The 27,006-nt window shown below is 43.4% G+C and overlaps 1 protein-coding gene across 3 annotated transcripts in view; it reads left to right on the top strand.

Moving 5' to 3' along the window:
- The window catches only part of nfia (nuclear factor I/A), a 272,699-nt gene that overhangs the window by 19,921 nt on the left and 225,772 nt on the right, over nt 1-27,006 (top strand). The window contains exon 1 of one of the 3 annotated variants that reach the window (XM_071344273.1): nt 24,538-25,764. The exons of the other annotated variants lie outside the window; for them this stretch is intronic. Coding sequence (XP_071200374.1) covers nt 25,762-25,764 — 3 coding nt within the window. The 5' untranslated portion in view covers nt 24,538-25,761. Of the gene's footprint in view, nt 1-24,537; nt 25,765-27,006 lie in introns of those variants that run through there. 3 annotated transcript variants of the gene reach the window in all.

Here is a 27,006-nt window from a genome sequence, read left to right as displayed (position 1 = left end):
ACTCGAGTCTCTTGACCAATTTCATACGCAGCATTTGGAAATCAGCTTATGACCCCCAGTGCTAAAGGGTGGAGATCCCTCAGATGCTAATAGCTTATGACCCCCAGTGCTAAAGGGTGGAGATCCCTCAGATGCTAATAGCTTATGACCCCCAGTGCTAAAGGGTGGAGATCCCTCAGATGCTAATAACTATCGTCCTATCTCCCCTCCCTATCCTGGCCAAAGTCTATGAATCCCTAGTGAACTCACAGTTAAAAAAACATCTTCATTGAAAAGTACATACTGAGCGGGGTTCAGTCTGGCTTTAGACTGGGGCACAGCACCACAACTGCAGCTATAGCAGTGGCAAATGACATCATAAATGCACTTGATAAAAAGCAACATTGTGCTGCTCTGTTTGTTGATTTATCAAAGGCATTTGATTCAGGTGACCATGAGTTGTTGCTTGCTAGACTCAGTAACATTGGTCTCAGTGAAGGGGCAGTAAATTGGTTTAGGAACTATCTTTCTGACAGAACACAATGTGTATATACTGACAATCACAAGTCTAGTTGTCTTGAGATTAATAGAGATGTGCCCCAGGGTTCCATTTTTGCTTCTGTGTTCTCAATTTGTATTAATGATTTGGGAAATGGGATACAACCAGCAAAGCTGCATCTATATGCAGATGATACAGTTATATATTAATGTACTCCTTCTCTGGTTCAGGCTGTTGAAGAGCTCCAGACTACTTTTCAGTTACTGCAGGCCTCCCTTTATAGGCTCAAACTGGTCTTGAATTAACAAAAAAACAAAATTCTTGACCTTTACCAGATCTTGCCCTCAGCCAGAGAAGGTTAGCATTGTCACATCTGGTGGCTTATCCATTGAAAGTGTCATCCTACAAATACCTAGGTATATGGTTGGATGACAAGTTGTCCTTTTAAAGTTCATATGGCTAATCTTGTGAGGAAGCTTCAATTGAAATGTATTTTTTATTTTTGTAATAAGGCTTGCTCCCACTTATGGCTAGAAAGAAGCTTGTTCAGGTCACTTTTCTCTCTGTAATGTATTATGGGGACTTGCAGCCTCCTCCGTCTTATAGAGACGACTCTGTTTATCATCAATCAATCAAATATATTTATAAAGCCATTTTTACATCAGCTGATGTTACAAAGTGCTATACAGAAACCTAGCCTAAAACTCCAAGCAGCAAGCAATGCAGATGTAGAATGATGTATCACGCATCCTTGCGCTTTATTACAAATGCCAAGTCACTCACCCACTATTGCACCTTGTACCAAATGGTAGGTTGGCAAGTATTAGGCAAGACTGCTTTCTCGTCTTGTGCACCAGAGGCATGGAATAATCTACAATCCATGCTTAATTTAGATATGTTAGTGCCACTGAATTAATTTAAAATATTGATGGGACACTGTTATGGAGGAGTGTAAATGTTTTTTTAGGCTGGATCATGTTGTATTGTGTTGTATGTTTTAATTCTGTAATGTATTGATTGTTGCTGCCTTCTTGGCCAGGTCTCCCTTGAAAAATAGACTCTAGGTCTCAATGGGATTTTCCTGGTTATATAAAGGTTAAATAAAAATAAAATATAAGGTCCCACAGTTCAGTGAATTTCAGAGCAAAAACAAGCCATGAGGTTGAAGGAATTGTCCGTAAAGCTCAGAGACAGGATTGTATCGAGGCATAGATCTGAGGAAGGGTACGAAAGCATTTCTGCAGCATTGAAGGTCCCCAAGAACTCAGTTAGGGCCAAGAGGAGTTGTTCAGGGGGGTGGTGGTGGTGGTGGGGGAGGTGCTGGTGGTGGTGGGGGAGCCAGCGAAGGCAACCATCTGTCCAGAGGAGCAAGGTGACCCACTGGGCTGGCAGACAAGGCAGGCAGGTGTCCACACATTACAGCCACATGGGCTCCCTTTCTGGGCCTGGAGTATGTACACAAGATTATAATGTGTTTTTCCTTGAGCACACTGGGAAGAAAATGGTGGTCAGCTAATCTGAATCCCACTCCGGTCTCTGATGTGGGATGGCCCAAGGAGGTGGGATGGAGGAGTTAGTCAGGGATGAAGACTAGGTTGGAGACACAGAGACCATGTAAACCATGTAAATCCCTGTCAATTCAGTTGTTCAGTAGCATGCCTTTGAAGCCCAAGTATGCAGGCTATAGATATTTCATATATGTTCTGTATGGCGATGGGTCTGTTGAGGAGAAATTGGTATTCCCTCCTAAAGTCCCCCCTCCCTGACCCTTGACCTCCACTGTGGCCTGGAGAAAGTGAGAGCGCCAGCCGGCCTGCCTCCCAAAGTGGATACATCCTTCTGGAATCAGGGTACAGCCGGGATCCTCCTCTCCCCAAATCCAAGCCATCCCTCGGTGAACACAGAGCAGGTCCTCCCGAACACTAATTGTTTCCATCTTCCCGCTGAATGAGTGTGCTTGCGTTGCCACAGCCCGGCTCCACTCCTCTTGGCCCTATTTTTTGGTATCTTAGCAGAGAGATATTTGTGGCATTCTTTGTATTTTTTGCTAACCTTTTTTTGTTGATACCTTTTTTTTTGCTTGCTGACTCCATCTTCTTTATTTGCTCTGTATCACTGTACAATCAGCCTGTTCTGGTCAGAGATCTGTTGGCAGTATCTCCAGTTTTACCAGTGATCAGTGGCTGAGGGTTTTCCACCACAGGTGTCTGGGCTGTAAAGGGGGTGAAACCATCCAGGTATTGGCCCAGGTACCTGGGCTGTGGAGAGGGTGAAACCATCCAGGTATTGGCCCAGGTACCTGGGCTGTGGAGAGGGTGAAACCATCCATGTATTGGCCCAGGTACCTGGGCTGTAGAGAGGGTGAAACCAGAGAAGGCTGTGGGAGCCCAGGACTGATGGTCGACCGGGAGAATTAATGAACCATATTATGTGTCCCAGTCCAGCCCCAAACTGCTGGAAGGAGGAGAAGGAGAAACCCACTTTTTACTGCCCCCATCCTTACCCCACCCGGGCCACCCGTCCCAGACAGTCACGGTTGGAGTTTGTTTTAGGCATCACGCTCCTCTTCCTCCCCGAGTGAATAAAAGAGCCATTTGGGGTGAATGAAAGGGCTCATTAAGGGAGAGGAACAATGAAATGGGAGAACGGCGGACGCAGCAGCCTTAATTAAGCCTGTAAATGACTGTAGTGTGTACAGTACAGCCCAGCTGGAGATCCGTGGTCTGGTTGGCCCTTGCTGGCCGTGTATGTGGTCAGTATCACTGGAGCTGTGGGGATGGATGGCCCTCTGGCTCAGATTACACACCACGCTGTGGGAACCACGGGTCAGAAAGACCTCACATCCCAAGATACCCCCTGCTGGTGGGGTGGTGGTGGCCAAGGATTATTTCTCTTAACAGAGAAAAACATACACCTTAATTGGACACATATTCACTTTAAACAAGCTCTCAGGCTGATTATATACAGTATGTGAATGACAGATGATGAAATCCATGATGGGGCTCAAATTCCCAGCGGAATCCTGTGACTGTAGCCTTCTTGTTTTGTATGTGCTAGGGTTGTGCTCATAAGAGACAGTGACATCATCGCGGTTGACCCTCGCATAGCTTGGCCTCTCCTCTGACTTACTGACCCAAACCTTTGCCAGATGGCATCTGCACTCTCATCTTCATCGCCTGGCTTCCTGTACTGCCAGGGCTCTCTTCTCCTTCCTCCATCCCTCCCTCTCTAAATGGGTGTCAGGTACACACTGTAAAAGAGGTGCAATGGATATCTTTTCACCTGCTCCTTCTGCGGGACCCCCACTGAGAGCAAGCTTGTTTCGCTAGCCTCCTCAGCCAAGCTCAAGCTCAACCCCTCGCACCTGTCCTCTCGTGCCTTTTGCCATTTTCAGGTGCATGCTGCGTGTCAATTATTGACAAGGTTTAAAGAATGGATGCAGAACAGAGTGGTACTTTATTTCAGAGGTGAAGTTCCAACTCTCAAAGATTCTCTACGTTAAGCCAAATCAGTTTGGTTCTTGTTCATTCCTACTGGAAGAATTCTGACTGCATCTGTCTAAAAGTCTGTTCGCGATCTCTAGATGACTGCTTTGATCAGTGCTAGTGTTGTGGAGGAGGCCAGAGACCCACTGTGGGATCGGTACACGTGCAGGGGCAGAGTGAGGGGGGAGAACGACTCATTGTTTGGTATCTCTACAGGACTGTAGCTAATAAAACTAAACTGGACCTGAGGGGAAGCAGCTGAACTTCCTGTAGCGGTTGTATTTATTTATTTGGAGGGTCCGTCTCAGGTCTCCAAAGCCCCCCGTAAACAAAGAGCTTTCCTCCACTCTAGATTGCCTATTTTACTCGTATTTATTTATAATTCCCCGAAACCACTCTGTGTTGCAACCCGATCGCTGTGAGCTTGTGAAAACGCCGGTTTCATTGAGATTCTGTAAAAAGAAGTACTCCCCTGTCCCTCTCTTTTTTTCTCCTTTCTTTCTGTAATTCCGCTCCTTGGCCACTCACGCAAATAAATACCTTTCTACTTAAACATACATGGGCTAATTAATTCATCCCATCTGTTCTCCTCTCTGCATCACTTCCGTGACACAGAAGTTTCCGAAACAGATTTGGCTCGTATCGCATCGATAACTGGGACACCGTGAAGAAATCAAGGACGTTGAACTAAATTGAAATAAACAAAAATGATGAAGTAAATGTAATTAAATCCTCTCTCCATTTCACACTTTCGAAAGGGGAGGGGGAGTAACTTCAGTAGAGTTCTGGGTCATTTTTCTTGGCAGATACACAAGGCCAGTTTAGAAATAGATTAGCATTTCAATCATAGGTTTTTTGCTAAATTAAACATGAAATGGAAAACTTTTCAACTGACTAAACAGAAAATACATACTACAGGCATATGCTTCACTTGGATTTGTGAGCGTCTTAGATTTGAAGTTTATATCCAAGTTGAAGTGGACTTTATATGTATATCAGGAGGATGTAGTAGTACCTACTCTAGGTCTTTATTGTGGCAGTATTGAAAAGTATTGTTTTCTTGTTGTTGTGAACAGATGAATCACATGTGATCAAGGTGGCTCCCCTGAGGAGCAGCAGCTTTAACAGACAGTTGTTGCTCAAACAGCTGGACAGCCCAAATTAGGATTTGTGTTTATTCCCCCGGCGGAGGAGAGTCAACATTAGAATTGTCATATTTAGGGGGAAAAGTTTGGTAGGGAACTTGATTTAACCCCGAAACACACGGCTTGGAAGCTCCCTCCAGGGCACGCAGTGCAAAAATTTCCTGTACATGACAAAAGAATAGTCTGAAGAAAGGAAGCGGTTGTTGCTGTAAGGAAATGACATCTGATTCACTTTAACATCTGCTCTAGATGGAAGACTACAGGGCCTACAGATAGTTCAACCAGGGAACGAGAGGGAAATGATGTTCTCACTTGTGTTCTAACAAATATTGAATGGCCCATTATCCATGGAGCTACACCATGTACTATCCATATGATAAGATGATAGTTTGTTGATTTCGTGATAGCATCAACTAAGAGAGAATGCAGGTTGTGAATGTCAAAAAAACAGTGTTTTGTGATTCTGTGAGGGCCTCACTCATTCTATTTTCAATGCTAGGGGGAGCTAATACTCTCTGGTTAGTCAATTATCAGCCTTTATTTTAACAGGGTGTCATATTGAGACCAAGTCTCTTTTTCAAATGAGCTCTGCACAAAACGTTAATACAAAACACAATAAAAATACTAGATTACATGATCATAAAGAAACTGTGAGCATTCCCCACCAATGTTTTACATTTAAAGGAAAATATTTTGCATCATCTGATGTGAAATTACATATCTTGAAAACTTAAGTGCTGACAAGCAAAACTTTTTGGGACAATTGACTAATCAAACAAATAGCAGAATATAGTTTTTGGGTGGAATTGTCCTTTAAATTCCCTGGGATGCTCTCTGTTGCCATTTCATGTCTGACCACCAGAAATTAAAGTGGTAGTCTAAAATGTTCCATGACATACTGTATATCCCAGTACTTAATTGTAGAAGTACATTTTAGCAGACACTCTTATCCAGAGTGACTTGTAGGAGCAATTAAGGTTAAGTGATTTGCTCAAGGGCACATCAACATCTTTTTTTTCACTTAGTCTGCTCTAGGATTCGAACCAGCAACCATTCAGTTACTGGCCCAACACTCTTAACCACTAGGCTACCTTTGTCTCTCTCATATATATACAGAACAAAAATATAAACGCAGCATGTAAAGTGTTGGTCCCATGTTTCCTGAGCTGAAATAAAATAAATGTTCCATATGCACAAAAACCTTATTTCTCTCAAATGATGTGCACAAATTTGTTTACATCCTTGTTAGTGAGCATTTCTCCTTTGCCAAGATGATTCATCCACCTGACAGGTGTGGCATATCAAGAAGCTGATTAAACAGCATGATCATTACACAAGTCAACCTTGTGCTGGGGACAATAAAAGACCACTCTAAAATATTTTGTCACACAACACAATGCCACAGATGTCTCAAGTTTTTAGGGAGTGTGCAATTGGCATGCTGACTGCAGGAATGTCCAACATAGCTGTTGGCAGATAATTTAATGATCATTTCTCTACCATAAGCGGCCTCCAATGTCGTTTTAGAGAATTTGGCAGTATGTCCAACCGGCCTCACAACCGCAGACCACATGTGGGTGTGCCTGGCTCCCAAGTGGGTGGGCCTATGCCCTCCCCGGCCCACCCATGCTTGCACCCCAGCACAGTCATGTGAAATCCATAGATTAGGGTCTAATGAATTTATTTAAATTGACTGATTTCCTTATATGAACTGTAACTCTGTAAAACCGTTGAAATTGTTGCGTTTGTTTTTGTTCAGTATTGTTCACGTAGCGTCTGATCTATCAGGCCTCCCTCCAACTGCTGCCAAGGCTGCAGTTCACATTGTCTGTGCTGTAATTAAACAAAACATCAGAACTCAGGTTGTCTGGGTAGAAGGAGCTCTATTTTCTGTTGTCTCAAAGCTGTTCCTCCTAGTGGGCTGTTCCCCACAGCAGACCTTCATTCCAAATGTGTGGGGCCATGCGACTCTGTCTCTCTCTTTCTTTTTTCTTTCTCTCGATCCATCTTTCACTCTCTCGTTCTCTTGATCTCTCCCTCTTGTTCTCTCTCTGGCAGCTGTTTCATCCAGAGGCTTTACCTGAATATTCATGATGCACCTATTCCCAGGGCCAGCCGTCTGCAGCCGTCCCACATGTGTACACACACTCACGCACATATGTGCACACACACACCGGATACACACAAAAAAAGCATGGTATTGTTTGAATAGTGGAATAATTTAAAATGCCTATCCTTAGTGTGTGTGTGACTGTCTTGTATGTGTACTCTGTCTTGCGTAAGTATTTCTGAGATGGGGAACCACTTCAGGGAGTTTCAGGTCAGCATGTTGAACATGTTGCAGAGGAGGAAAGGGGGATATAGAAGCCCTCCCCTCCCACCAGGGCCTACTGCAGTAGAGGACACCAGACCACCACCACCATCTTCCCCTCTCTTGTATGCTCACTCCTACTCACCTGTTTGGCTGGCTGAACTCTAACTAACTTTTATTCACAAGAAGCCCAAGTCATATGCCCACGATAGCAGAAAAGACACAAGTGGCTGTGGAGGTTATGATTTTGAAGCCATGAGATTGGAGTACGATTTGTATGACATTAGAGAGCTTAGAAATGAGTGGCGAGCTTCTAAGATGTGGGCCATAAACCATTTCACCTCTCTCTATTATAAGATGTGGGCCATAAACAATTTCACTCCTCGGCTCTAAAATTATATGGATCTAGAAAATTGTTTTTTTGACTTAATGGCCAACACATGCCTGTGTTTGTGCAATGAGGTCAATTTTTAGCGACCCTTTTTAGCTCATGTGCACCCCTAGAGGCCAATCTAGAAATCCTCTATTGCCCCGTTAAGGCGGTGGCCATGTCCTTCAGTGCAGTTCTCTGGCTCTGCCAGGTGACTGAGTGAATAAATAAGAGGTGTACAGGGTAGGTTGTTGCAGGAGGCCAGGGGCTTGAGCCATCGTATTTCTAGTGGAGCCAGGGCTCTGACAGACAGGCCTGGAGTCACCACATTACACACCGCCTCCTAGGCCCTGCCGTAAACACACCACACACACCTTCCCTATTTAAAGCAGGTGAACAACAATTGTGACCAGATACGAGTCCACTCGATAGTCATAGCACGCCAACTCTGACACAGCCAGAATGTGTGGGTGGGTCTGTACAAAACCAATTGTAGTAAGTTTCTTTGCAATTAGTGATGAGGTTTATAGCAAGAGAAGCCCTTTTCGTGACGTAAAGGAATGAGACGATCCAGTGTTTATTAGTCTTCGTCCAGTACTGTGCCCTGGTGTTTTGGGATGGTTTCTGATTCTTCCACCTCACTTCCTCCCTCCCGGGGGACTGATCATCCTAGTCAGTTCGGTCAGTTTCGGGGGGGGGGGGTGCAACCCCCGCGACATGGTGGACAGGATGTGAAGGCTGGGGGGGTTACGGAGCGGACCACGGAAATGTGCTTCTCATTAAGCGCTGCGGAAATAAGGGCTGACCCTCTCGCTCACCAGGGCATATCTATTTAATGCTGCAGCGTGGAGAATTAAGAGCTGGGCTGGGATCAGGTAGCATAAGGAGAGAGGGAAAGAGCGAAGGAAGGAGAGACAGACACAGAGAGAAAGGGAGACCAGGGAAAAAGAGGAAGACGGACAGAGCGATTAAAAAGGAGATTGGGGAAGATGGAGGGTGATGAGATGCAGAAGAGCAGGAAACCAAACTCACTAGACTACTTTCAGCTTTATTAAAACAGTTGGCCTGGCCTCCCTCTCTGGTTTGGCTCGTCTCTGTGTGGTCCTGAAGCCCACCAGCACCGGCCCCTGGTCTCCAGCTGGGCCAGCCAGGCCAGCCGGGCTCTCACACACACGCCCCTGACAACAGGAGAGGATGAATCACATCCAGACTTGTGAAAAATGAAGTAAGTGAAAGTGCATTGCATCTTTACAGAAGAAAGCAGAGTGTCTTCTATGCATAGAGTCAGGGAGATCATAAGATTTGCGTACACACACATATACACACACACACCCTCCTTGCCCTCCGCTGTTTCATCTCCCCTACCCCTCACTGCGTGAGAGTGAGCGCAGGGCCAGTGAGTGATGGTGTCCCTCTGACCCAGTTCTCCATGCAGCATCCTTCATCTCCACTCTGAGGCGTGTACCTACGGCCCTTTACCCCAGCCACGTCCATCTCTCACCCCACCTGACAGGCCGTGTTCATTAGTACACACTGTAGCATTGTGCAATGAAAACGGAAGTTCCATATCATTTTCTTCATTATGACCTAAAAGACTAAACTGATCCTAGATCAGCACTCCTCCTTCTCTGCTTTATGAGTACGGCTCTGTTTTTTCGTCATACAATGTACTGTTTGTTAACACAAGGTGGCGTGCTTCTCTCGTTTTCAGCATTATAAATGTATCTGGCTGCCGTACTGTCTACCCACCACAGATGAACCACAGTGCCAATAAAATAAAACTGAATGATTAAACTGTTGGATAATTTTGTTGTGGTATTAATTGCTTCTCAGGTGTGTGTGATTGTAATGACAGTGATCCATTCACTCTTTATTCAGGGTTTATTCAGTGATAGTGATGCTGTAACTGGTCATAGTTAGGATTGGACTGAGGGTTAATCCCAAATGGCACCCTACTTGTGACCAGGGCACCTAGTGTTCTGATTAAAACTAGTGCACTATGTAGAGTAGGGTGCCATTTGGGATGCATACTGACTGTTTGCCAAAGAGACAGGATACTTTTTGTAACTCTGCCTCTCCAACCAGGGATACTGAGAGAGGAGGAACAATGGGAATAGGAATGGAGGGCACTCCGAGCGCTTTTTGCACCCTCTCAAAACAGTGAGAGAGAGAGCGAGACCTACCAAAATAACAATTAGGCAAAAACAAATCCCATCCTTTTTCGACAACTTCCTGGACAAAACATTTCACTGTAATAGTGAAGGTGTAAACTTGGTAGTAGAAAACCTAAACAGTATATTTGACCTCTCAGCTTCCCTATCAAATCTAAGAATTAGAAGCAGAAATCAGAAGAAAATGAACAACAATGACAAATGGTTTAATGAAGAATGCATTCAGAAACCTATCCAACCAAAAACATAGAGACCCAGAACCCCTGAGCCTATGCCTTCACTATGGTGAATCCATAGACTCTAACCACTTCTGGCAAAATTGGAAAACACTAAACAAACAACAACACGAAGTGTTCTCTATCCAAAACGGAGATGTATGGGTAAACCACTTCTCCAATGTTTTGGCCCTATAACGAAGAACAAACAGAAAAAACATATATTTATTTTATCATTATTTAACTAGGCAAGTCAGTTAAGAACAAATTCTTAGTTACAACGACGGCCTACCCCGGCCTTCCCTAACCCGGACGACGCTGGGCCAATTTTGCGCAGCCCTATGGAACTCCCGATCATGGCTGTTTGTGAAACAGCCCGGTATCAAACCAGGGTCTGCAGTGACGCCTCTAGCACTGAGATGCAGTGCCTTAGACCGCTGCGCCACCCAGGAGCCTTAAACATGATCAAATACAAGTCTTAGAATCAACTATTAAAGACGACCAGAACCCACTGGATTCTCCAATTACGTTGAATGAACTACAGGAAAAAATACAAACCCTCCAACCCAAAAAGGCATGTGGTGTTGATGGTATCCTAAATTAAATTATAAAATATACAGACCACAAATTCCAATTGGCTATACTAAAACTCTTTAACATCATCCTTAGCTCTGGCATCTTCCCCAATATTTGAACCAAGGACTGATCACCCCAATCCACAAAAGTGGAGACAAATCTGACCCAATAACTATCGTAGGATATGCGTCAACAGCAACCTTGGGAAAATAAATTGACAAACAAACAAACCAAAACAATGGCAAAGTCTTCTCTTGCTTTGTTGATTTAAAAAAAAGCTTTTGACTCAATTTGGCAAGAGGGTCTGCTATACAAATTGCTGGAAGGTTTTTGGGGGAAAACATATCACCTTATAAAATCCATGTACACAAACAACAAGTGTGCGGTTAAATTTGGCAAAAAACACATTTCTTTCCACAGAGCCGTGGGGTGAGACAGGGATGCAGCTTAAGCCCCACCCTCTTCAACATATACAGTGCATTCGGGAACAATTCAGACCCCTTGACTTTTTCCACATTTTGTTACGTTACAGACTTATTCTAAAATGTATTCAATTGTTTTTTCCCCTAACATATCTACACACAATACCTCATATATATGAAATATCACATTTACATAAGTATTCAGACCCTTTACTCAGTACTTTGTTGAAGCACCTTTGGCAGTGATTACAGCCTTGAGTCTTCTTGGGTATGATGCTACAAGCTTGGCACACCTGTTTTTGGGGAGTTTCTCCCATTTTTCTCTGCAGATCCTCTCAATCTCTGCAAGGTTAGATCGGGAGCGCCGCTACACAGCTATTTTCAGGTCTCTCCAGAGGTGTTCGATCGGGTTCAAGTTCGGGCTCTGGCAGGGCCACTCAAGGACATTCAGAGACTTTTCCCGAAGCCACTCCTGCGTTGTCTTGGCTGTGTGCTTAGGGTTGTTGTCCTGTTGGAAGGTGAACCATCACCCCAGTCTGAGGTGATGAGTGCTCTGGAGTATGTTTTCAGCAAGGATCTCTCTGTACCTTGCGCTGTTCATATTTCCCTCGATTCTGACTAGTCTCACGGTCCCTGTCACTGAAAAACATCCTCACAGCATGATGCTGCCACCACCATGCTTCACCGTAGGGATGGTGCCAGGTTTCCTCCAGACATGACGCTTGGCATTCAGGCCAAAGAGTTCACTCTTGGTTTCATCAGACCAGAGAATCTTGTTTCTCATTGTCTGAGAGTCCTTTAGGTGCCTTTTGGCAAACTCCAGGTGGGCTGTCATGTGCCTTTTACTGAAGAGTGGCTTCTGTCTGGCCACTCTACCATAAAGGCCTGATTAGTGGATTGCTGCAGAGATGGTTGTCCTTCTGGAAGATTCTCCCAACGTGGCAGAGGAACTCTGGAACTCTGGTCACCTCCCTGACCAAGGCCCTTCTCCCCCGATTGCTCAGTTTGGCCGGGTGGCCAGCTCTAGGAAGAGTCTCTTAGTGGTTCCAAACTTCTTCCATTTAAGAATGATGGAGGCCACTGTGTTCTTGGGGAATGTTTTGGTGCCCTTCTCCAGATCTGTGCCTCGACGCAATCCTGTCTCGTAGCTCTACAGACAATTCCTTCGACCTCATGGCTTGGTTTTTGCTCTGACATGCACTGTCAACTGTGGGACCTTATATAGCCTTTCCAAATAATTTCCAATAAATTGAATTTACCACAGGTGAACTCCAAGTTGTAGAAACATCTCAAGGATGATCAATGGAAACAGGATGCACCCGAGCTCAATTTCGAGTCTCATAGCAAAGAGTATGAATACTTACGTAAATAAGGTTTTTCTTTTTTTTCTTCCCTTTTTCCACATTTTGTTTTGCTTTGTCATTATGAGATATTGTGTGATGATTGATAAAGGGAAAAAATGATTGTATCCATTTTAGAACAAGGCTGTAACAAAACAAAATGTGGAAAAGGGGAAGGGGTCTGAATACTTTCCGAATGCACTGTATATCAACGAATTGGCGAGGGCACTAGAACAGTCTGCAGCACCCGGCCTCACCCTACTAGAATCTGAAGTCAAATGTCTACTGTTTGCTGATGATCTTGTGCTTCTGTCCCCAACCAAGGAGGGCCTACAGCAGCACCTATATCTTCTGCACAGATTCTGCCAGACCTGGGCCCTGACAGTAAATCTCAGTAAAATAAAAAATAATGGTGTTCCAAAAAAGGTCCAGTTGCCAGGACCACAAATACAAATTCCATCTAGACACTGTTGCCCTATACAAACAAAAAACTATACATACCTCGGCCTAAACATCAGCTCCACAGGTAACTTCCATAAAGCTGTGAATGATCTGAGAGACAAGGCAAGAAGGGCCTTCTATTCCATCAAAATTCCATCAAAACTAGGCAAGTCAGTTAAGAACAAATTCTTATTTTCAATGACAGCCTAGGAACAGTGGGTTATATGCCTTGTTCAGGGGCAGAACGACAGATTGTTACCTTGTCAGTTACAAGTCCAATGCTCTAACCACTAGGCTACCTGCTGCCCCATCATGAGAAAACAAAAAGTTAATCTCTTCACACATTGGAAAGAATTAACCAAAAAAAGAATGCTATTTGGCTCTAAACTGAGAGTACACCATGGCAGAATACCTGACCACTGTGATTGACCCAAGCTTAAGGAAAGCTTTGACTATGTACAGACTCAGTGAGCATAGCCTTGCTATTGAGAAAGGCTGCCGTAGGCAGACCTGGCTCTCAAGAGAAGATAGGTTATGTACTCTGCCCACAAAATGAGGTGGAAACTGAGCTGCACTTCCTAACCTGCCAAATTAATGACCATATTAGAGAGACAAATTTCCCTCAGATTACACAGACCTACAAAGAATTTGAAAACAAAACCAGTTTTGATAAACTCCCATAGCTATTGGGTGAAACACCACAGCGTGCCATCAAAGCAGCAATATTTGTGAACTGTTGCCACAAGAAAAGGGCAGCCAGTGAAGAACAAACACCATTATAAATAAAACCCATATTTATGTTTATTTATTTTCTCTTATGTACTTTAACTATTTGCACATAATATGACATTTGAAATGTCTTTATTCTTATGGAACTTTTGTGAGTGTAACGCTTACTGTTCATTTTTTATTGTTTATTTCACTTTTGTTTATTATCTATTTCACTTGCTTTGGCAAGACTCTCTTGCCTGACCAGGGGACTGGACAAACTGTTATTTTCTATTCTAGTTGCTATGGGGTTGTTGTGTAATACATGATGTAAAAAGGTCACCCTATAGCGTGGACCTTGTCTTACTGGATACAGTGGTGTGCTGGGATCCATTGAGGTGCTAATTAACTCGGAGCTGTGCACTGGCAGTCAATCGCCACCAAGGGGAGACATTACTCCAAGGCTGGAGCTGCTTTGAAAGACGTGCTAGACATTTCCTTTTAGTCAATCATTTTGTATTCAGATTTTCTTTTGGTTTGCCTTGGTTTTTGATGTTTATTTCTTCAGATATTTCTGTGAAAGCAATATTTTTTGTGACATGAATACTATTGAGTACCCTTTTCATGAGACCTGTCGATGTAGTACACTATACCTTTTCATTAATTAATCTATAGAATCCGTACAATGTGCTGCTTATTTTCAATGAAACAGTTATAATCCCAAAGTTTCACAGCAAAATGAATATGAATTCAAAAAGATCAAAGCTTTCCCAGCAGCCAGCTTTATTGTAGAGACATAATGTAGTGATGAATTACTTACGTGTTCTGATTCCATCTCTCTTCCTCCCCTTCTCGCCACATCCCCAACTGCCTTCCTCTCTCCCGCCCTTCCTCTCCTCCTCCCCTCCTCCCCAAATACCCTTCTCTCCTCCTTCCTACCTCCCTCTTCCCCAACTCCCTTCCTCTTCTCCTTCCCACCTCTCCTCACCCCATCTCCCTTCCTCTCCTCCTCCCCAACTACCCTCCTCTTCTCCTTTCCACCTCCCCTCGTCTCAACAGTAAGCAACTAAATAAATATGTACAGAAAATTAAGACATTAAAGGGGAGCATGGGAGCTCATCAAGAGGATTTGGGTTCTCTAAAAGGGATTTAGCCAGCTTCGGCCTGACAGAAGAACATGTTGTGGTAAGATAGTGGGCTCACAACAAAGGTGGCCTTGGAGCCGAGCCGAGCAGCGCAAGCTCCCTGGCAGGGCCGCGGCCCTCTCCTGCCTTGGCACTGTCGCCCTGCATTAGTCACACCCCAGGAGAGGGGCCCGAGCCGGGCTCTCCACGCCGCTCCACGGAGAGGAGGCAGAAAGGCCCACGGCTGCTACTGCCACCGTCTACAATGCAGCTCTATAGCTCACAGCAGACATCCCACCTATACAAGGGATATGGAATGAATATACAGAAGACACTAGTCCCCAGTCTTCAGTCTATCGCCACTGAAAGTATAGGACGGGGGTATTTCAATTAAAAAAACATTAAACGATTTTGCTATTGTGGGGATGGTTAGACTGATCTTGTTAGCCTGGGGAATAGTCACCTTAATCTTTGTCAACCAGCTTTACAAGAATGAAGCTGTATGTATGAGAAACAGCTTAGTGCACTTTAGTCAGTTATTTAGGAACAAGTGGGAACTACTATTTATAGAATAATTAATTGTATTATGTTACATAGGTAGCTGTTGGGTTTTTCCTCACGGATCTACAACCATCTTTTACCAGTGCGTCTTTCACTATGGTTAGCGGAGTGCAGGCCAACAATTTCTCTCTACTCTCTCATCTATCCCAGCTGGGCCCAAAAAGCCTGGGCATGTTACAGTCGCTAAAGGCTCTCTCTTTCCCTCTCCTCCGTAATGAACGACTGTAATTTACGGATAGCCTCTGAATCCTCCCTTTAGTTAATTTTATCCCAGTCACCTGTCAAATACACCACCATGCCGTGGTGGGCCGTGGTAGGGGAGCTATGCTGTGGAGGTGAGAGGTGGGAGGGATGGTACCATCTCCACATCCAGCTGTGTGTGCAGATCTCCTGTTTTTTTTATTTGGGAACAGCTGTCAGGTGTCTTATTGTGTGTGTGTGTGTGTGCGCATGCATGCATGTGCGCCTCGTGTGTCTAGCCTATCAGTGGAGCTCTCTGTGGGGCGAAGCCACTGCATCAGCTGCATGCATACGCACACACACACACAAAGCCCCTTAACTACAGTAGGCCCTGTGAGCGAGGAGAAAAACAGTAAGATGGCGCTGACAGACATGGTAGCTCTGCTTCTAGCTCCTAAGCAATTTAGCAGTATTTCGTTTTTGCGTGTGTTATTTCTTACACTATTAGCCCAGGACATCTTCTATAATGTAATGCAGCGCCACGTTCTGAGTTGAACCCTATATGTCTGGGCGTCAATATCACGACACACGGTTGGACTCCAGCCGTCCACAATATTGGCACTACAGTACTTTTCGCGTGAACCAAATGGCAGCAAACATTTTCAGACAGACGCTGTGCCACGCCTGATTTTGTCCCAATAGGTAAGCCTCTATCATCCTTCATAATTTCTGCTGATAATGGTGTGAATTGTGGTGGATGTTTTTTGGACCACATCACCAAGCCCCAGTGTAGTGAGGAGAGAAGGTCACATCACCAAGCCCTGGTGTAGTGAGGAGAGAAGGTCATATCACAAAGCCCTAGTGTAGTGATGAGAGAAGGTCACATCACAAAGCCCTAGTGTAGTGAGGAGAGAAGGTCACATCACCAAGCCCTGGTGTAGTGAGGAGAGAAGGTCACATCACCAAGCCCTGGTGTAGTGAGGAGAGAAGGTCACATCACCAAGCCCTAGTGTAGTGAGGAGAGAAGGTCACAGCACCAAGCCCTGGTGTAGTGAGGAGAGAAGGTCACATCCATGCTAGGTTGCTGCAGGCAGCTACTTCCAGGCCTGCCTGACTAGTAGACAGCAGGAGTGAGGCGGAAGGGGGGATCTGCGTGAGCTAGACCCAGCATATGCCTGGCCATGCCAACAGCTTGCGTACGTTAGAAACTCGCCCGCAGGCCTCTTTTTTAAAGATTAAATAATGTTGGGCTCCTTGTCAGGTTGGGCCCCACCAAACCTGGTATGCGTGGGCAATCTGTTGGAGGGAGCCATAAGGAGTGTGGGTGTGGAGGGGGGGGGGGGGGGGGGTAAAGAAAGAAATGTACTTCATGTTCTCCGACTGTCCTCCACATACCACTATTTTCGGACCTCTCCATGTTTGACCCCTCCTCACACAAGTTCTTACCTTCATGTATTGTTCCAGAGAGGGACTCTGACGGAGAAATCTGAGCTGTTGTATATTTACTCATGGATGAGCCGTACTTGCATCCGTATTTGACACGTCCCTCCCAGTGTATGACGTATCAGTTGGATTCTGCCTGGCTGCTGACTTGGCGACTCTACTACAGTCCGGCCCAGAACAGCTGCAGGTCTCGCCACCTTGACACGTCCTATAACTTCCATTATGACGACAATCACTGTCTGTAGGTGGAGGTGCTGAGGCTTCTGCAGTGTATCACAGAGGCCTAGGGGTGAGGTAGATGACCTAGTGGTTTTGGATTGTAGATCTCAGTTATATTGAGGTATGAGGTAGTGGTTTTGGATAGTTATATTGAGGTATGAGGTAGTGGTTTTTGATTGTAGATCTCTTTTATTTTGAGGTATGAGGTAGTATTTTTGGATTGTAAGACGCCTCATGGTGATACTGAGGTAATGGGTTTGGCGTGTTTCAGATAGCCTTCGTCATGAAGGATGTAGTTCTTGTCAATGTTGGTTCTTTGCTGTGCTGGGTTGAGAGAGGGGCAAGTTGGTGGCAGGCAGGTGGCAGCGGCTGGCTGTTACTACCTCACTCTGTCACAGCAGCAGCTGCAGAGGGAAATGGCCACAGTGTGTGTGTGGAGCTACAGTATCTGTTTAAAGAGGACCAGATCATTAAAGCCATTGCCAGATAAAGCACTCGTGCGTGTGCGTGTGCGTGTGCGTGTGTGTGTGTGTGTGTGTGTGTGCGTGTGTGTGATTATTGTGCAAGTTGAATGTGTGTGTTATGTGTTTCTGTTTACACAGAAACACACACACACACACACACACGGGAGGTTGGTATTGGTGACATGTGGCGGTATCCGCCGGTCTCCCCCTGCTCTTCCCAGGGCCCATCTGTTTGCCCAGCCTCTACTTTCATAGCACAACTGGCTTCCCTTTTTATCAGGGCTTCTGTTAGCGTGCCGCACCGTAGCGCTCTGCTCTGCGCAAGGCTTCTAGGCTCTGCTGCTACCGCTCAGACATTGAGTAAATAGTGGAGCAAATAGTGGAGCAGCTGAGGGACGACAGAGCTTTACGTTTTCAAATGCCAAGTGGAACACGGTCCAAATCCACACAGACCTTTAAATCAGGCTTTCCCAAACTTGATCCTGGGGCACTTCCAACAAGCTAAACCTGTTTTGAGAGATGCATAAATAGACCGTTTTTTTTGTTGCATTTAATGAATTAGTTTGGTGTCATTAATAAAAAGAGATGTGCAGCTGGTAGCTCCTCTTGTGTTCCTTTGTTTTGTGACCATATTTTTACATTTACATTTAAGTCATTTAGCAGACGCTCTTATCCAGAGCGACTTACAAATTGGTGTATTCACCTATCATACCTAATTCATGGAGACAGTTTTATCGTTTTTTATTGGTTTGTAATGATTAGATTTTTGGCACTGTCACGGAGCAAGTTGTTAAGTGAGTGATCTGGGGGGCAGCTGTGTTGATGTGGGCCGAGGAGGAGGCTGATCTGTGGACTGGTCTAGGCCGACTAGGAGGCTGATCTGTGGACTGGTCTAGGCCGAGGAGGAGGCTGATATGTGGACTGGTCTAGGCTAACCTCCAGAGCTGTGGACCGATCTGGGCCAACCTCCAGCAGCAGGTGAAGCCAACTGGGTCCAAACCGCCCAGTAACCCCCTTCATTTTCCCCTCTCTCTCGCTCTCTGTGGAGTTAAGATCTTCCTCATGTCACCATGCACTCTCTGAATATGCTAGCAAATCGCACACATTGGCTGCCCATAGGCTTATTTTTACCCAGTAGATTTAGCTGTAACTTTTTCATTTGCTGCTTTGCTTTAGTCATAAACATGTGGCTGGCCAAGGCTTAAAAATCGACTGTTGATTTCTCAATGGTCATTGATGAAATCAGTAAAAACCACCATCCCCTCTGTTTGAGTAATGTGTTTCCAGTGTTGGTTGTTTAGTTGAAGTGTTGGGTAGAGTAGGCTGGTGCCAGGGCTTCTCCGGAGGGCACAGTAGTGTTACAGGCAGTAAGGGGATCCACAGACGCGCTGCTTGTTTATTCATAAGGGCTGTTATGGAGTGGCCTCGGAGGCAAGCTGCTCCAGAACTGGATAGTGTAATTACCCTGGGGCTAGCATATTAGCACACACACACACGCACACACACACACACACACACACACACACACACACACACACACACACACACACACACACACACACACACACACACACACTCCCCCAAAATGCCATTTCACTGCCATCGTGGACATATTGGGGAATGTTTTATTTACCAAGGCAGTGGTGTTGTGTGTGTGTGGAGTGCTCATATGGAATGTCTGACAGAAACCTATTATGACTTCAGGGCAGCCTTGTTCACATAAACTTTACGTGTTTTATTTGTGTCAAATTGACACACACACACTCACATGAAGTGTGAGAATGGGTCCACTTAAATTGTGTGTGTTTATTCAAAGGTGCTGGGTGATGGATGAAAAAACACTTCTAACATGTTCAGAGTATGGTATAGAGCCTATATGTTAGTTCACGGTTGAGTGGTGGTGCAAGACCCCAATTGCCTCTGAATTTTTATGTTGGAGATTGAGCGTTGAAAGACCGCCCCCCGTGGTATAATTGTGAATTGTGTTAAGAGGAGTTGAACCGCGCGTTTCTCAGGCAGACAGTGCACTATGACGTGGGTTGCAGTTTAGTGGGTATTTTCTTCGTCAAGATCATCTTTTCAACCAGATCACGTAATATCAAGCAACGTTTTTAAAAACAGAACACTACTTCTTCTCCCGAGTGGCGCAGTGGTATAAGGCACTGCATCTCAGTGCTAGAGACTTCACTACAGACACCCTGGTTCGAATCCAGGCTGTATCACTACCGGCCGTGATTGGGAGTCCCATAGGGCGGCGCACAATTGGCCCAGCGTCGTCCGTCCGGTTTTGTCAGGTGTATTCCGTCATTGTAAATAAGATTTTGTTCTTAACTGTCTTGCCTAGTAAAATAAAGGTTACATTTAAAACATGTAAAAAGTAGATGTTTAAGAGACGGTATCGAAAATGCAATAACCGAATTAATTTATACAAAGACCCCATTAGAAATTAAAGCATATTTTCACTGCAATTAAAAAAAATATATATATATATATATGTAATAAAATGGATGCATTGTATAATAAATAACTAATTATCATTGCTATCAAAAACGTGTTATTATAGGGTTATTGTTAAATGATGCATTTATTTAAATGTAACTAATATATTCGAGAGAATAACAGGAAAAGACGTTTACATACGCCAGTTGTGAGAGAAAAAAATGTGTCTATGCATTATATTTATTTTTATAATTATAATTTGGTGAATGTATTGTTCATTTTACTGCATACAGACAGAAGTTGGCTTCAAATACACATTTATTTGGTAAAAAATTATATCAGGATGCATATTGATGCTTTAATAATTAAATCCTATACGAGGAAGACCTCTGATCTTTGTAACGAACATTTGTCTTTAATAATATTCCATATTCCACCCCCCGCCCCCCTTCCCAAATGATTTGCCTTCTTTTATGCATTGACTATTCAGACAGTTGAATATAGAGGTACGGGAAGTATAGAGCTCGTTTTCACCATGCATCCTACTTTTGATGAGGTTATATTTTAGAGATAGGCCTATTATTGTAAATCATAGACAACAATTAGCACAAACAATATGGGTTGTTGAGTACTTATATGATGAGTAGCTACTTCTATCGACACTATTTTGTGGCCATATTTCAAAACAATGTAATTTCGCAAGGGAAAACAAGGTTGAGTTCGTAAATGAAAAGTTTATACCTAACCCATGCCCGTTTGAAACGATGTGCACAGACTGTTTCTGACAGAAGCTCAGATAATGTAGTTTTGATGGCAAACCTCTAGATGGAGTGTCGACCTCCTTTAACGTGCAGAGGGAGTATATTTGTGTCGTGTAGATTCTGGGCATCGAAATAACGAAAATGGTATGAATGACTCCTTTGGCGCTCAAAGACACAAATCCATCGATTTAATGACGATGAAAACATTAAACATGCATTTCTTGATTATGTAGTTTATTTAGGGCTGTATATGTTTGTATTGACAAACAAATTGTTTTTCAGTGACTTCGTGATTACAAAATATAATAGTTGAATATAGGCATGTGTAATTAATTTGTAGTTCAAAATTGGCTGTATAATTGAAATTATATTTAAATTAATGTCAATAACACAATTGCAAGACTTCTATCCTTTCTATAAATATGTTGGTTATAGGGCCTTGGAACACTTATTTTAAGCATTGTTCAAATCATGCACCATCTGAACATAATGCACATGAAAAAAATCGGAATGTTTTTAGGACATCATCCCTGAATGACAAAAACAGATTGGCAACATGTATTGTAATGGAATAGGCTAGACCTAACATTACTTTGGTTTTGCGAATGTTTCAATTTAAAAGGCCTACTTGTGCCAATTCTAGTTCATTCACAGGTATGCCTATATTTGAACAAAAATATAATACTCAAACCACTCCTTTTTAAGTTGCTTTAAATTATGGGTAGATTGTTTTTGCAAATAACCCATCCCAGATGAATTAGTTTCGTATTTGTTGAGAGTGGTGTACTTTTAACTCAAAGCAGAATCCAAATGAACTGATTCAGACTAAAAGTTGTCAAGATGGATAAAAAACGGTGTCTGTCTAGCCCGCCATGGGTGATTTAAAATGAGATTACCCTATACCGTTCTCACCATATCTTATAAAAGTCGACCTGCAGCTAGGGGAGATAATCTATTCTACATTAAACTTCACAACAAAAACAAGTCTCATCACCATTTACCATAAAAGTTTAGATTTCGATGAGGCGGTCGCCAAACGTTTTTAAATTGTTTGCTTTGAAACAGCCGACGTGTATTTGATTACCCCAAATCTTCTGTATACATTTATTTTGAGTTCTCATCCTTTCCTACAACAAACATATAGGAACAGTGTTTCCTTTACACATCGAAGAACTTGGCACGTAGAATAAATGTTTTTCAGAACTCTGTTTTAGGCTGTGACCATTGTCTTCACGTTTCAATTTTTTTGGGCTGTGCCCAGAATTGCAGGTTTTCAGCTGTTTTAGTCGTGAGTTATTAGTAAGATTGATGTCATGAAGAATAGCCTACGACCGCTTTGTTTTACTGCACTATCCCAACAGGCTGACGCAAACAACTGACACACAAGTCTTGATACGAAAACCAACTACTTTATTCAATTCTGAATCAAGTTTTCACATGCTTCATTCGATTTACTGCCGATAATGAAATGGCACGATTACCGTTAACGATCTATGCAAGTTTGTACCAACTCTTTTGATTACCTCTGCAAATGTCAGATCATAACTTTGGAGCTGTGAAAAGAACTGGTACATCTGAAAGTTGGAAACAATGTTGGTGACAATGGGTGGAGGCAGTTCTTCCTCTTTTACCTGTATTCGCAAACGCGCATATGACAGTCATATAACAATATTTCACTTCAAGAATAGCCCTGTAATCATCGTTAATATGGTTTATGATCCTCCAAACTTGCTTTACCTTGCACTCGCTGAAGCTTTCGTAGAATGACAGACTCCAAAATGTTGTTTTGTGGTGTTCCAACACATCCTTAATATTCTGATGTCTAATAAATGACCCTGGGTTTGACAACGTCTCAAAACGTATAGGCTATATTCGATATTGTTATTCCAGTGTTTGCTATTCATATGATTTTTTTGTAACTACGCGCAGCCCCTGCCCCTATTATATTGGGCAGCCCTGTCTTGGTTGCTGGAGCTTCGAACATTTTTTGTGCAGAATGTGGCAGAAAACACTATAAAGGCGTCTCTCGAGCCATTCTGTTAAGGGATTTAGCTAAGAACTGGATCGATATTACTCGATAAAACAAGTACTAATAAAAATCAGGATATGCGCATTGCATTGGTTTCATTTGGAATTGGAATAAATTAATGTGTTCACCTTTTAGGCTTAAAATTAACTTTACGAACCAATCCCTTCATGTTATTTTTGCGGTAATTAATAGATAAACCACGTGGTATATGAATGTAATAATCCTGTGACTGTAATCGTTGATAATTGTTGATAGTACCCTGATACGCTTTAGGCCTATCTCCCTTCAACCCTGTTTGTGCGCTACCCAAACCTTGCTTGTGAACCCTTTGTACAGTTTGATTACGTTGCCAAGTTGGTCATTTCTCAGCAGTATCTGAAATCAAGAATGTGATTTAAATGACATGAGATATATTCGAAACCAAAATATCAAACTCGACTTGAAGCCCAATTAATATTGGCATTCAATATATTTTTTCAAGGCACCTTAGCAATCAGCCTGACATAGATGTAACAGGAGATCTAATTTGTATCTGGTAAATGTAATATCTGTAGCATATGCTTATTGGCGTACTTGTTCCATTTCCTAAATCAGTTATATGTATATTTCACCTGATAGTAACTTCGATCGAATGATTCCAATGCTATTTACATTTGAGTCATTTAGGAGACGCTTTTATCCAGAGCCACTTACAGGAGCAATAGGTTTCAGTGCCTTGCTCACGCCACGGGCACATCGACAGATTTTTCACATAGTCGGCTTGGTCATTCGAATCAGCAACCTTTCGGTTACAGGCTCAACGTTCTTAACCGCTAGGTTACCTGACATTGAATGGCTGTTGTATGTGAACGGCATAGAGGCTGGGCAAAAGTAAGCTACAGTAACCGGCATTCCTCTGTGGCAAATAGCGACCATTGAAAGGAGGTGTGGCAGTTCTGACACTTCATGCAAACCTGTTAGAAGATTATGTTGTGTGCGTACAACATACACTTAAGGATGGACCATTTGAGACAGGAGAAAACACTTAACTGATGACTCCGGACAAACTTGTTTTAGTTACAAAAATATGTTAAAAATGATCATATTAAATATAAAACACTTCGGATTTCATTCATTTCATATCGGAGTTAAGACTACATTGTTGGACTATAGGGCTGCTTGTGTCTTTGATATTTCATGTTTGTTTTTACATTCTTTTTTACTCGTTAAATTCCAGAGTCAAGGGGCATGTGGTTCCCACCCACATAACTGCATTTGCTGGCTTATGACGGTTTGAAACATTTGCACACGAAGATATGGTCATGATTTTAAGTGTAAAAATATCAAACAATTATTTATAAACTACATTTTATCAGTAGGCTACCGAGTCTGAAAACTGAAGATATGCGCTGCTCGAGCCTGCCTCGTTGAAATCCACGTTACTGCAGGTTAATAGCGTTATGTTCAGCACGTCTCCACACACAACAAGCGTTTTGACATGTACACGTCACCATGCGTGGGAACCACCGCCCCTCATCGCTCAAAAGAATGATAAGAGGCTTTGACCTTAATGAGGGACACTCATTGGAGTTCCGTGGAATGTCACCTCTGCTAGTCCAAACGTGCGCACTCATAGCCTAAGCTACTTCATATAACAAGCAAAAAACACATTGTCATTGAGAAATTCTGTTTATTTGGCTATTTGAGCAAATAATCAACACCATCACTTTTCGTGTCATGCTCATTGTAAAATGTTTAGTCACACTCGCATACATAATATGAGCTCTATCGGCTACAGTTGCAGAATAGGTCTCTTTCACACAAAATATCTAACTGCAGTCAACCGCAAGGGCAAAATCAACACAGTAATAAATACAGCCCACAACAATTCAATCATGTAGATATGCTGCTTAACTTGCCTGCTACCACACAATTCCGACACACAGGCTAAATGAACACGTATAAATTGATATAGGAATCCAATCGCACTTGATATGCACACATCAATTGAATGTAGAAGCATCAAACAGGCTTACGACTGTCATATGACATGAGTATGCATGCCTTCTAATTCAATACGACCCACCGGCACACCTATGGTTGATATTTTCCATATCTCCATTGGGAAGCAGTAGAAAATCCGCTGCAAAGAATTGGTGTTAGTTTCTGTCGACCAGCCGTAAATTTGCGCCATCAGTGGAGTTCTTAGATGCTCATTGTGATGGTATGATATTGCTTAGATGTCCAGCATTGCAACAATGCTCTGGTGCTAAAGCAGCAAGAATGCGCTATAGCCTATACTTATTGACGTTTTTTCGAACGCAATATAGGCGCCGAGGCATTCCTCCCTCTGTCCCAAGCGCGCCGTAGATTTATAGGAAGGGTTGAGAGAGTGCGGTATGCAGCAATATGTAGGTGAAAAAAAGCTTTTCTGTGCGGGAGCAGAACGCAGACCGGGGTCTGTGGCACTCGACTCGGACTCTGATTTGCCACTAGGCTATGTGACTCCGCGAGGGGAGGAGATGGCAAGAAAGAAGTGGCGTTCAGTTGCCGCCCGGGTTCGCGTGGTTACTATGCAAATTGCAGCTATTGCGGAAATGAACAAGGGGAGACTCACTGAATCGATTGCAACTTCTGCACAAAGTCTATCAAACCAAGCTGAGACAGCTTTGCCAGGTTTGGACCGCAGTCAAATATCAAGGAGTGAAGAAAGGCTCCCTGACTTGGGATTGTTTATTTCTTGGGATTAATACAACAAAAACTGTTTTCCCTTGCGCTTTATTATACTTAATTGATTCAGTGTAAAATACTCACACCGGAAGCAAGTTGTAGCGTAATACTTTTTTCACTTCGTCGCAACAGTCTAAAGTTGCTCACGTATATTCACTTTATACATTACAATGGTACGTGCAAATATACCTCTTACCATCTATTTTTACAGTGAGAAGTAATGGACATGTGCATAAACGTGGTGTGTACGGGCTATACACAGGTTAAATGTAGAATAAGAAGTCTTCTGCTTTTGTAAAAGGATTTGACAAGAGTCCGTGTCAGACTGGTCTGTGTTGCCAGCTATGTATGCAAATGCTGATAATGCGGATATCTTGATATCGTCAAATAAACTTGGTAATTGAACAAAACAGAAGAGCATTGCACTCCCGGTGTTGCCGTCTGCTAGGCCATCATAGCGACCAGAGTGAGAGATGCATTGTTTCGTTATGTGGTAACAAGTTGTTCTGCAGAGTAAACGAGCGATTGCAGATAAATGCATACCGAGAAATTCTGGTGACATGGGTTTGTCCAATAAGATGGATGCTGGGCTTCAAATCCTAGAGTTTAGTCCAATCAGAGGACGGAGCTCTAGCGTCGCACTGACGGCATGGATACCGTGAGGCTGGCAAAATGCCGTTAGCAGGCTAGCCTATTCTCAATAGAGGTTCTATGCGCTGCAACATGAGAAAATACAGTAGCCCAATATACATCTCCTGAACGTATTGTGTCCGTTCAAGCACACGAGGTAGTGAACAACATGCGTAGACCATTTTCCTTACGCCGCACGGTTATTGTGGCGCAATGGTGTGTGGCTTGTATTTGCTTCAAGGTATTTATTAACATGAATTACTTGAGCAACACATGATTTATAGTCCATATAGTGAATCAACACTTCAGTGAGGTATAACGGTTGTGTAATATCCCTTTCAGGCTGGTGTGAGGGCTTTCAGTAAATGCAAGCAGCCTTTGGCTACTTTTATTATTATTATTATATTTTGCTGTAATAGCAATATATAATAACCGTTGCAAGTGCACCTTTTGCCTTGCTGGTATGTTAATGAACCTTTAGACTGTGAATAGGCATGCATTTGGTTGCGGAGTCTTGGTGCAGGTGTGTGTGGAGAGTGTTCAGATGCAGCAGAGACCACACTCGCCACTTGTGGTCGCTTCCCAGGCGATTTTCTAGAGGGTGCACAAATGACTTTTCCCTCTGGACGGAAGTTGTTCACTAATAACAAATTCGGACAGCCCATACAGAAACGGAGTACATTCATGACTCACACACACACTCTTGATCAAGAGTATGACTCTCTCACACACACACACACACACACACACACACACACACACACACACACACACACACACACACA

The sequence above is a fragment of the Salvelinus alpinus genome, chromosome 15 (assembly GCF_045679555.1).
Source record: "Salvelinus alpinus chromosome 15, SLU_Salpinus.1, whole genome shotgun sequence".
NCBI lineage: Eukaryota > Metazoa > Chordata > Actinopteri > Salmoniformes > Salmonidae > Salvelinus > Salvelinus alpinus.
This window is presented reverse-complemented; position numbering and strand designations above follow the sequence as displayed.